We start from the raw sequence: 13460 nt of genomic DNA, 5'->3' as shown, positions 1-13460 counted from the left end.
CACTAGCGAGGGAGACTGCATGAGAGGGAGAGGGAGGATGCAGACTGAGCTTAAAGGGGAGGGGTAAGGTGAAGAGGGGGGTAAAAATGTGAAGAAGAAAGGGAGAGAGGAAGAAAGATAGAGAGAGGTGGAAGCAAAGAGTGAGAGAAGAAGAGCTGAGGGAAGAATAGGAAGACAGAGAAGGTGCGCGAATGAGAAAAACATGAGAAGAATGACAGCAAGCAAAAGGAGATAGTGTGAGATAGGAGAAGGATGGAGGGTGAAAGGGAACAGGGAGAGAAGGAGGAGGGAGAAAGGGAAAAAGAGAGACATGGGAGAGGCGGCATGGGAGGGGGAACGTGGGAGAGGGGAATGTGGAAGAAGGAGGGGCCTGGGGGAGAGAGGTGAGGTACAGAATTGGAGCAAACAGAGAAGACTGTGAAGGAGGAGAGATAGGAAGGACTGAGAAGAAAAAGAGAGAAGATGAAGCAAAAGCGCAGGATGCAAAAGGGAGACACAGAGAGATTGGGATTATGAAAGAGAGAGACTGGGGCACCAGAGAGAGGGGGTGAAAGGGGTGGAAGCATGGGAGAGAGAGGGGGGGGGGCACAAGAGAAAGAGAGAAGTGTGTGAGAGAGACAGAGAAGGAAGGGAGACAGGGTGAAACAGATTGAGAAGGGGTGTAAGGGAGAGGTGTGATTGAGAGAGAGAGACAGACAGATAGACAAAAAGACAGAGACAATGTTTGTTGTGTTTGAGAGGAACACAGAGAAGGGAGAGACAGTGAGGGTGTCTATGAGACAGAGAGGATGTGTGTGGAAAAGAGAGGATTTGTGTGAGAGACACAGAGGGATGCATGTGTGTGTCAGGTAGGGAGAGGGACAGATGGAAGGGTGTTGTGAGAGACAGACAGATAGCAGAGGGTGTGCAAGGGAGACAGAGAGGGGTTGAGAGACAGACAGACAGAGAGTAGGTGTGTGTTTGATTAGATTAGGTTCCCTACAGTGTGGAAACAGGCCCTTCGGCCCAACCAGTCCACACCGACCCTCTGAAGAGTAACCCACCAGACCCATTTCCCTCTGACTAATGCACCTAACACTATGGGCAATTTAGCATGGCCAACTCACCTGAACTGCACAGTTTTGGAATGTAGGAGGAAACCAGAGCACCTGGAGGAAACCCACGCAGACATGAGGAGAATGTGCAAACTCCACACAGACAGTCACCCAAGGCTGGAATCAAACCTGGGACCCAGGTGCTGTGAGGCAGCAGTGCTAACCACTGAGCCACCGTGGTGTGTGTGTGTGTGTGTGTGTGTGTGTGTGTGTGTGTGTGTGTGTGTGTGTGTGTGTGTGTGTGTGTGTTTGTGTGTGTAGGTAGGTGTAAGTGATAGAAACGGGGAGCGGGTGTGTGAGGGAGAGAGGGGGAGTGTGGGTCAATATCCTACTTCCCACATCGCAATGTCATTGATAAAGCAGTTGAAAATGGTTGAGCTGAGGACAATTGCCTGAGGAACTTCTACAGTGATTTCCTGTGGCTGAGCTGACTGAACTCTACCAACCACAATTAGCTTAATTTTGTGGTAGCTATACAAATTAACAGTGTTCCCCCAATTCCTGGGTTCTTTGATACAACACATGGTTAAAAAAAACTGACTTAACGTGAGGGCAGTTACTTTCACTTCAGCAGGTCTTTTGTCCAGACTGGGATCAAGTCTGTAATCAGGATCAGGAGCTGGGTGGCCCTGGTAAAACTCAAATGAGTGTTAGTGAGCAGATTATTGTTGGGTAAGTCACTATTGGTTATACCTTCCATCACTCAGTTGAAGATTGGGAGTAGACAAGTGAGGCATTAATTGGCCAGGTTAGATTTACCTGTAATGTTTTACTGTGGTTTCAATCTCATTGAAGAAATACTTAAAACAAAAATGCTGGAAATCACAGTGGGTCATGCGGCATCCATGGAGAGAGAGAAGGTTAACGTTTTGAGTCTAGATAACTCTTCATCAGAGCTAACGTGAAGCGTGGAGGGAACAGCATTCATTGGAGAAATATCCCGCTATTCTTTGAAATGATTCCATGGGATTTTTCTTTTTACGTCTACTTCAGAGGATCCAGATTTTAAATTCAATGCTTTAGAGTGGGACTTGAATTCACAGGAATCTGATTCAGAGTTGATGATTCTATCACTGAGTCAAGGCTGACAACTAATGCAAGGGAGGTTAGAAGAAAGTTTTAGTTTTACATATACAATGGTCATAATATGGAAAGATTTTGAGGTCATAAATTATTTTTCAAGGGAATTAGTACTTAGGAAAGAGGAAACCAGAGATTATGGAAAGTGAGATGAATGGAATTTTATTACTCTATTTGGAAGACAGTCACCTTAGTTCTACCACTGGACAGAGGCTGCTTTCTCATTAGAGAGAGAATATTGGGGATGGTTTAACCTGAGAGTTACCCCCTCAGGTGAGGGGAGAGGTTGAGCTGGAGGGTCCTTCATGGTAACGTCAGCCAGTGTGGGAATTGAATCCATGCCATTGATGTCACTCAGCACTTCATGAGTCAAACAGGATATATTGTATAGTAACAGGTGATGAATCCCAATCCAACGTTATGACTCTGGTGACCAGTGATATAATTGTTTTGCCTCGTCAAATGTGTATGTTACATCTTCACTAAATGCTCAAACCCAGATTCAAGATTCTAATATAGTGTGTGTACAACATTATAAAATATTAAATTTCTTTTTTTTAAAAGAATAAGTGACAAGATATGCAGTCAATACATCATATCTTGACCACTGCAACCACGAGCTGCTGAATACTAAATCCTGGTCACAACCAGATCCCAGTATTGGTCACAAAATTGTAGATGAAAAAAAACAGAAACACCAATCACAGAATAGGTATCATACAGAAAAGAGGTCCAAAAATGATGAATATCATCATAACCCTTACCTGCCTGAATTACTGGTGCATCATGCTCATCTATTTACACTCAATAAGGATACATTTTTATTGGAGCAAATCCAGTGATCCAATGCAAGTTTAATCCCTGGCAGCTAAACTAATCCTTCTATCCTCAAAATACTTCTATTGAAAGCATTTAAACATTGTCAATTAAAATGCAAAAGTTATGAATTTCTGCAAAGGGATCAAACACTCATGCTTCCTAAAAGATGTGTCACTTTTTAGGAAGCATTACAAATATGCTGGTTCAATATCAACCTGAATTACAAACCCCAAATTCAAGACATTTTCTCCATCAAGAATCATTTATGAATTGTACATCATTTATCTTCACAAGTGCAGAGTTTAGATTTAATGGTTAATGGGTTGTCTACAGCAGTACTGCAAGTGTGGACTGCATTGATTTAAGTGTGTGAAGTGCATAATTCAAACTGGCTAGCAAATTTTATGATGTATCTTCTATTTCAGAATTTAAATATGATTAAGTCCACACAAAATCAGTCAACTCAAAACAAACAAGAATTCTGAACCATGAAAATGTGTCATACTATCTATCTAATAAACATAAATAATGCACCAATAATTGTAAATCAGTTTAATCACATCTCATTTATAAATTAGTTCAAACTGACACCATGAAATTATCATTATCCAGAGATTGCTCAAGACATTGTTCTTTTTCAATTCAACATCATGACACTTATTTTCTATCCTCAGATATAGGCCCGTTTTGAGATGTGTTGATTTGAGATTCTCATACAGAAATGTGTTTTACCCAAATGTGAAATAAAAATCCTCCAGGTCTGGAACAGAACAGACTGGTGTATGGAGTGGACCAATCTTTGAACATGTTTATGGAATGGATTGGGAATGGGAATGCTTGCAAGTTCAACCTCATGCTCTTAAATGTAGTTCCAGATTGAAGTGAATTGATGTGATCAATGCATGTCATTATAAGAATCTAGATGTGAAATGCAGCTTGCAGTAATAAAACATGTTGACATCCTACGTTCAGAAGACATTTAATATTTCAGAGCATGCCGCAAGAACTAAAATTGACCAGCTTCACTTTATTGGTGTTTGTTCAGTGAAGGACAAAGTCAAATATTGTGACTCATTTACTGAATAATAGGGACAAATATTCTATTCATATCAGAAATAAAGGAAATTAACAGCTGAGCTGATCTATTTATGAGGAAACTTTGCATTCATGAGATGTTATTTCCTCTCCCTAAACAAGTGACATTTAAATTATCATAATTTCACAGAAATAAAGAAAACTTAGAATAACGCTTCAAATAGAGTAGACGGATTGACAGTTTTCCCTACTGGTTACTGTTGATATCACAATAAGAATTGGCTTAATGTCCTCACAATGTAATATGCACCATCACCAGTACCCACAAGCCAGAAGCTCAAAGCTCACAGGAAAACACAAATGCAAAACAGATTAGACATGGACTTACACTCAACAATGAACAAATTCTGGTAGAAATTTAGCAGGTAACTTTCTAACACCTATTTATTCTCTTGAAGCCATTCATTCCAAAGGGTCTCTAACAGAATCCAACAGAATGGCTTACAATTCATGTGGGACCCACTTAAACTGAGTTGAAACACTGATCTTTGATGTAGTAGCACATCCAACTGGGGCACACGAGTGGGATTCCCCAAAACAAAGTTGCTCTGTTCTATAAAGCTGATGGTTGAAAACTTGACAATCCTATTCAAGCTTGTCCTTGCTTCAAAATTAAATATTATTTCATAAGCAACCACTGCAGAAGTTAGTGTCCATGAATGGTATGTGAACTGGCTTAAGGAGTAATGGAGGTAGCAAACTTAAACATGGTAAGTGGCAATGATGTAAATTAAATCAGAATGTGCTAAATAAAAAAACAATGTGTAACTGTGCAAATTATAAGTGGGAATGTTGAAGCCTTAAGGGTCCATGAGGTCAACATTCAAGAACTGTTTGTAACATCTTTAGTAGCGTAATTAGGATACAAAGTGGGACAGATTGTTTGGAGACCTGGGATATGTGGAGAGAGATAATGTTGAGTTGCCTTTCCAAGCATTATAAGACAAAGGACCTAGCTGTTTAATGTGGTTAAAACAAAGAAATAAGGCCCTAAAAACAAGCGGATGTTGTAAATGGTGAAGAGTCAACGAACTGTTGGGAACATGACCCAGTTGCGATGCCAACTAGTGGTCAAGTAACTAGTCACCAAGAATCTACCAAGGACTGATCATGCAAGTTGCATGCACAGATTGGAGTAGAAGAGAAAGTTTTGTTTATTCGTTCACAGAATGGGGGCATCACTGGCGAGGTCAGCATTGGTCGCATAGAGGACAGTTGAGACTCAACCACATTGTTATGGGTCTAAAGTCACATGTAGGCCCAGCCCGTGTAAGAATGACATATGCCTTCCCTAAAGGACATGAATGAACTAGATTTTTAATTTTCCCCTGATACTCAACAATGGATTCATGGCCAACATCATACTTCAATTCCACATTTTTATGGAATCTGTATTCCACCATCTGCCCCAGTGTGATTTGAACCCAGGTGCCCAGAATATTACCTGGGTCTCTAGTTTATCAGTCCAGTGATAACACTGTTTATCAGGCCATGAATAATACCACTAATACATAACCATCACCTCCCATTGCTTCAGGGTAACAGCTGGCATGCTCAGAGAGGAAGTAGTCTGATCAACTACTTGGAGACCAGATATGGGGGAGACTGATCATCCATTGCAATGCAACTCTCAGACAGCCCAAATATTCAACACACATATTTCTGTGAGTGTAATGCTTTTAGGATTAGTATTGTGGAAGGCTGCATAAACGACTTGAGAAAACAATTTGGTTGTTGAATTGTTGATACGCAATGTAAACGTACAAATGAATAGTAAGTGCTTACAGTTCATTAACCTTTAGGAAGACTAAACTACATCAGCTATGAGATGCTCTTATCCTCATTTGCCAGACAGTACTGACAGAATTCAGTCCAAGAAACTATTTTCTGATGTATGATGAATACATCTAGTGTGTGCCTCTTCTTTCAAATACTTTATCCTAAAGAGGAGCAAGTTAATATTTCAACTAATGCTTCAGACACTATATGACAATGCTCAGCTTCTACCCTTTGTATGAAGGACATATCCATTGCAAACCAAAAACATTTATCACAATTAACCAGTATTTTAATCTGTCTGTTTCAATCCCCATATCATCTGACATACTGTTACAACCTTGGAGTGTTCTTTCAGAGATGGAGATTATAAACTTCAGATTTCAAACCATTTTTAGGATTACAGAGTGAAAGCGAAATTTGGAGTTTTTCTATTCTAATGATGGCTGACCTCCAGCTCAATGAAGAACTTTTGAACTTTCACTTCCTTGAATATGGGACATGTGCAAGAAATTAAGGATAAAATCATTTCGGATGAAAAGGAATCCAGTCGGTGTGTGAACTGTTGTCCCTAGCCTGATGTTTCATTGTAACAAGAATTGTCTGGACCACTCCTACTCTGATCTCTTTAACACCTTTCTACATCTTTCAAATGAAACTTGATGAAAGGGCACCCTCAAAAAAATAATGTGTAACTATGTAAATGCGCATTCACAGCCTTTCAGACCAAATACTGAACAATTTCCCAACATAACAACTGCTTTGTTTTATGATGATAAGAGGATGGGATATCTAGCTGTTTCTTTTTGCACCTCATATCGACCCATTTTCATAGGAACAGGTGAGGCCATTCAGTGCCTCAAGCCTAATCCACCATAAAGTGGGATTGTGGCTGTTCTGTGCCTAACTGCGTCGAGCTGCCATTGGCTCACATCCTTGAAGGTCTTTGCTTAACAACAAATTATCTATCACAGATTTAAAAATAACAACTAATCCAACAACCACTGCTGTTTGTGGAAGAGAGCTCCAAAAATCCAAAAATGGTCAAAATACTTCCTAATTTTGGTTGAGAGGGAGAGTTTTGTCCAATTACCAGCTTCTTTTGCCTTGCACCATTATTCTCTGTCACTTGACTCATTCCTACTTCCCACTCTATCAAACACGTTCCTTTTTGTTCTTTGCTTCTGTTGTAACTTTCTGATCTCAGGACTTGTTTAAAATTGGTTACATCTATAATATTTTCCAGATCCATGGGGAGCTACAGCCCTGAAAGTTTTGTGTTTTTTCTCTCCACAAATGTGACCTGACCTATTGACTATTTCCAGCATTTTCTATCTATATTTCAAAACAAAAACATTAATTGCAAAATCTTCCATAAGTGATTATCAAGAGTGAGAAGAGGTGAAGGCCTCTTTTAATCAATCTCTCCTACATTAATAAAGATGCAACTGTTGTTCACTACATCAGCAGAAACTAATCATTCTTTGAGGACTGACCTTACCATGGAAGTATAAATGTTTTTTCACATTTTGAAATGTGCCAACTTCACAGGAGTAGAGAGGTATTGCTTTTTGTCCTTTGGACTTTAACATTCTTCCTGGCTTAGGCAAAAATGCTGTTCAATGAACGAATAGGACAGTCTGATCATAATCCTGATGTGCAACAAATTCATCAACATATTGAATCAAATTGGCAGCCTCGACAGTAGAACTGATGAAGCAAATACATTAAAAACAGTATGCCATGCACAAGCTAACATTTGCACATCAGCCATTTTGTACTTCAATTCATCTTATCCTTAATCTACTGCAAAATTTTGTCATCCTTTTTCTTGTTCTCATTTCATTTCCTTTTTCACCCTCATACGTTAATTTCCTAAAACTGTTTCACTAGCCTACTCTCGATGGTTCCTACTAACACTGTTACCTCTAAATAGCTTCTGGTTCGATTAAAAGGTCAACCATCTACAAATCAAAACTGTTTCCCTCTTTGAAAATGTACTTTGACTTTAATGTTTTCCTTCACTTCTGATTTCATATTAGTTTTTCAGCATTCATAATTTTTGGATTTTGTTTTGAAGAGTTTCTTCACCCCTGTATGGACAAATGCATTTTCAAGTACAATTGATGACCATGGATCCTGATTAATAGATAGATTAATAAACAGGAAAACCACCTCATGAGTGGTTTGTCAACAGACCTTGCACATCCTCTCCAAAACATTACTCTAGTAGCAGGTGCAATCATTGAGGCTTGTAAAATAAATTTTAACATTAAACTCACCCCACTGCAGTACTGTTTGTTTTTTCTTTACCTGATACTGTGTCAGCAATTTCCTATTTATGTGAACCTGAACAATAGTAGTTGATTTTTCTTCAAAAAGGCCAACTTTTGGGGGAGGAGAGCAGAAGAGAGTCTGCTTTAGATTTTCTTGTTCCTATTGAATGTATCCAATCTAGTTTAACATGTGCAACATGCATTGTAAATTAAATCAAACATATACTAACATGCATGTAGTAAAACTATTGACCCAGTTCTCATTTATTTAGCCTACTTTCCATTTTTATTAACTCAAGGATTCAGTTCTTCAGGGATTGTAACTGGCTGCATAGAAACTGAAGTACTTTGGTATCATGTGCAAACAAAAAATGCAAAACATATCCTGGCTCCTAAAAATTCTCCAATGTTGCAGTACATAAACACTTAATCTTTTGAAATCACACTGCTTTCAGCTAATATAGAACACACGCTGCTTGCATGCAGCCACCTTCACAAGGTCATTCGAAATTAATCTTCTCAGGCAGTCTTCAATAAAAGTACAAAATGCTATATTTCATTTTATGGTTATCATCATTTTCAGTTTTTCGAGGCAATGGTCTACTAAAAGAATGATAATTTAAGTGAATATTGCAACTCCATCAGAATCCATTTATAAAATCCTAATATATCATTAAGTAGAAGATTACTCTCATTATGTTAGGTGTTCACATAATGAGTGTTCAAAACTCACTCTACTTGGGTGTATGGTGTGATGAATCATGTGATTGATTCCAGAAGTTATGCTCTCAGACTCATGACAGCTGTTACTTTCTACACCATGAAGTGTTTAAATGTAAGTCCACTTCTGATTATAGTAGTGTTATATTGACCGATGGAGAGTTAACAACTGTGAACAATGAAATTCAGTCAACAATTAGATTTCACAATTTTCCCAAAGTGGTGTCTTTGGTTTGTCACCCCTTTGGGTTCCCGGCTATCATTTATAACTCCATCCAATTAAAATCTGTATCATTGTCATAAATTAAAATGGTTCATGGCTGTGTTATCCTAATTTCAGTAAGGTAGTAAAGATGACACTGGAGCTCCTCTTGAAATAGTGTCACTGTCTCTAGGCTAGACGATCTAGATTCAAGTCCCAGTGGTGTGTCATAACACGCCTGAGTAGGTTGATTAAAGAAAAATAAAGGTGACACAAGGGGTTGAGTCCCTAACAATGTAAGCAATGTCTAATTGATTAAATTAAGCTTTTATTGTAAATTATAGCACCACTGTGTCATTTAGGCCCTCTACATTCACTGTGCCCATGAGATACAGAAGGCTCAGGTTGATCAGTAGACACTGCCAGTTCCCTATTTAGTGCCATCTGGGCATAAACAAAGTTGCACAGCCATGGTGTACAGGCAGAAAGTGCCTCTATACTGGGCATGAATCTGTGAAGCTGGTCCCTATGCAGTTTTTTTTTCAAAAATTAAGTCAAGATCTTAATATTTTGAACTTAACATAATCACCAGCCTTTAAAATAAGTGGCATGCTTACAATAGGGTATGCTCCACTGAGTAATCAAATGAAATCTAAATTGTTTCTTATCCAAAGGGTAAAAGTTTAACTCTGTTTTTCAGAATTTCAAGCAAAATCATAGTTCACTAATCTGTATTTTAAACTGCCTTCCATCTGTGTCATACAGAAGAATTTTCTTGTGTGGTTTATAGATTACTTTTGAGAATATTAAATGATTAGAACAAGTTAGATATAGATTTAAAGTTGAATTCGGGTGAAGGTGACCAGTATAGATTTAATTTCTGACGAGATCAAACCTGATGATTTCAAACTCAGAGAGACCCCGATTTCTTCAGCCATTACAAGTTCAAGCCTCGAATGTAATTTCACTGGAGCTTAGAATTCGACTGAGATGCCCTGAAATGGTTCCAATCGAGTTATGCTGCAAAATCTGTACATGTTAAATAACATGTGGCCTGATTTAGACTGCAGCAAACCGACTAACTGGATTAATCCTGACAGAGAGAAAAAAAACCCGCAAATTGGAATTAATGGAAATGCCTTCGTCTCAAGTGGTGTGATGGGAAACTTGTAATGTTATTTACGATATGTTTTAGTCAAACAAAAATAAAAACCCTCCTTAATGTAGAGGAGTGAAGTGACCTTAAATAAAAGTGGGCAAGAACGCCTTTTGGCAAGATCCGATTCAATAGTGAGACTAGGCTGGCCAGTCTGGGGCTGATCCCTTCAACTCTCAAAGCCTGTAAAATGGTCGAAATCGCAACAGCTTGAGAAAACATCAGAAGGCAAGGTCCAGACATTGACGAGGACAAGCAAACGAAATGCTGGTATCTGGTCAAATTTTAGTGCCATCTGTCTCCCATCTGGAACGACAGGGACCTGGAATGGGTCGGGTTTACAGTGGAATTGGTCGACTGAATACTTCGGAAACAGAGAGTCACAACAGCAACTGGAATATCTAAGCACCCGCTGTTCAGCAGCGAAGTGTGTTGGAAGGGGTCGGTGAATCACACGAGAAGATTGCAGATCGGCGAGGCAGCCGAAATGCCTGAAAATGTGCATTTATTGCAAAGGAAGACGTAAAAGAACACTGAGAAATAAATCGCCCTCTCCCAAAAGCCACAACAACGTGAAGATGCACCACACCGAGCAGAATTTCGCTGGGGACCTGGGTGCTGAAAGGACAGCTCCTTCAGTTACAGTACAGCAGTCTCAAGGTTTTGAGCTGATTGGAGCGGTTGGACCAATACATCAGCGCGCCGTCCCAGGCTATTCTACCGATCAGCTCCCAATAATCAACCCCCAACACTAATTCATAGCCAAACGCCCCACTCGACACTAATATGCTGCAACAGCTCGCGGCCGGCGACCGGGGCAACTGCAGAGAACAGCATCAGCAACCTCTGCTTCCGAAGACAAACCCAGTGCAAACTAATTATTACCTACCACTGCTCTCCCCCCACCCCCCCAAACCCCACATCGACGGGGAAACCCATCTGGATTCCAGGACCAGGAGTTCCCGAGGCTAGAATCAGCTCCCTCAGACTCCTGGCAAAATCCAGCGGCAGCAGAACGCTCAGGATTGCTCGCCACCACCGCGGAGGGAATAAATGAAGTTAAAATATTCTAAAAGGAGGAAACTTAGCGGCGGAGGCGATTAAACGGGCAGTCTGGGGTGTGCGAGCCTCAGCCTATTGTTTTAACTGCAAGCAAACGAAAGAGGGCGGTTGTCCCTTTAAACACTGCACATCATCCAAAGTTGGGTCACCTCCATTGAACATTTAAAAGGACAGTCCAGCAAGTTGGCCCTCTCTCCAACACCAGAACTGGGCACTGCAGGCTTTAAGAAATGCCCGCGCTTGGTTCTGTTGTAAAACAGGAGCGATGTTGGTGAACTAATACCAACACTATGTAAATTTGCACAGCTCCTTCAGAACCAGAAGCTGTGTCCAACCAAACACTGCGCATTCAACTGACGCACCATTCACCCAGCTACCCAGGTAACACTCTCAAACTAAAACGGAAGGTTTATTTTAAAAGAAAAAAAATATAAAAATAGTGCCACTTCACAAATAATGTGTCGTGGATTCCATCGGGTAACACAAACCCAAGTTCAACTGAGGGAGTGCGTGGAAGCAATCAGTGCATACTTGCAATTTGCACTGAATCCCCCTGAAGCTCAAACCCTCAAGTCAGCCACTTTTTGGAGGGGGGAGCGGTGACTTTTTGCCCCAGTTGCTGTTTAAACAGGCGACAGCCCGGGAACGTGATAACAACACGGTCTGTCCGGTAGAAAGCATGGGAGTGCTGTTCCAACTGGAAACCAATACAAGATTTGAACTACACAGTGCCTACTATCACATTCACTTCAACCACAGGACTTGTCCGTGCAATGCAACAAAAAGAAAGTTTACAACTGCACGGTACATTCCAACACATTGGGTTCACCATTCGGCTACCAAGCCAACATTCGTGAGGGTATAAAACGCATCAGTTTTGACAGTGTCAGTACCTTGAGAAAGGAGGAGGAGAGCCATTCCTAAAAGGACGATGCCACAAACTGAAACGTGCATTTTCCCCTTCTTGTTTCTTTTTTTTTAAATTAATGATTGTGTTTTCTTCTTCTTCTTCTTCTTGGCTTGCTTGTTCGATGGTCTCGGAAGGGTTTAAACAAATCCAGCAGACTGAGCGAGCAAAGTGAAGGACGAGCGAGGGAGAATCGGCAGCAGCAGAGAGAGAGGTACACACACACACACACACTACAGAATCCTGCTCAGGCAGGCTGGTTGGCTGACATGCAGGAGCGCGCCCCCGCTCGGCTGTGAGGAACCGTGCACGACAGCCTGGCGCGCTCCCTGCACTTCTATCCCTTCATTGGCTCATTCCACGACGGGCTGTGCTACCAGAGACTCGCTCCACTGATGGGCAGCAGCTATCATTGCAGAGGTCGGTGCAAGTACTTAAAGAGACACCTCTCTGAGCTTTCGCAGAGTCCCAGACAGGCTAATAGAACCAGCCGATAGAAAGGATGAAACATTTCACTGGGGTGAATTCCTGTCTCCAGGACTATGTATTTTATTCTCCCTTGAAATCTGAATAGGCGACCTATTAGGGTGAAATTTCTCCCTTTTAAACAGAGGGTTGCTTCCTCAAAGTGTATTGGAAGCAGATGCTATGAGAACAGCAAAAAGAATCATTTGAGCCTGTATATGAAGTGGAATAATTTGGGGAATAAATTGGGTTTTGGGATAAAAATGAACAGGTATGAAGGTTCAAGAACCTTCTTATATGTTGTAAAATTCTATAATTCTTTCTTCTCGAATAACACGGGCTTTTAAATTGTAATCTACCTCCTCGAATTACACACTGCCACCTTCCTTACAAAAATGGGGAGTTTGGCAAAATGAAATGCCACCACAGCTTTTGGAGGTCTGGGCAATTGGGTGAGAGTTACATCATTCTTTGGAATGTTTGATTGGTAACACTGCATGCTTTGGGTATGATCATCTTATATTCTTTTCTTTCTCCATACCTAATGAACACAGTTCTCAAAGAGGATGACTTCAGTGAAAACCAAATGTAATTGTATGAAATAACAATGAAGACTGTGTCAGGAGGATGGAGAGCCAAACATTAGTGATTGGAAGGTGAGCTCTGTATTTTGAGGAGACTGTGCTTAGAATCAAAGCAATCACACCTTGATGAGAGTGTGTAATAAAGGTAAAGTCACCATCGTTCTATTATCTCTTTAGTGAGAGACAACTGGTGATGATTGATTTGAGGGTTACCACACCAGTCA

General features: G+C 40.5%; 1 protein-coding gene across 1 annotated transcript in view; it reads right to left on the bottom strand.

Moving 5' to 3' along the window:
- Positions 1–12476, bottom strand: part of opcml (opioid binding protein/cell adhesion molecule-like) — a 2217520-nt gene extending 2205044 nt beyond the window's left edge. Inside the window, exon 1 of the mRNA XM_072593129.1 lies at positions 12174–12476. Within this exon, the coding sequence (XP_072449230.1) occupies positions 12174–12234 (61 nt within the window). The 5' untranslated portion in view covers positions 12235–12476. The remainder of the gene's footprint in view (positions 1–12173) is intronic.
- Positions 12477–13460: the final 984 nt, after the last annotated feature.

The sequence above is a fragment of the Chiloscyllium punctatum genome, chromosome 23 (genome assembly GCF_047496795.1).
Source record: "Chiloscyllium punctatum isolate Juve2018m chromosome 23, sChiPun1.3, whole genome shotgun sequence".
NCBI lineage: Eukaryota > Metazoa > Chordata > Chondrichthyes > Orectolobiformes > Hemiscylliidae > Chiloscyllium > Chiloscyllium punctatum.
This window is presented reverse-complemented; position numbering and strand designations above follow the sequence as displayed.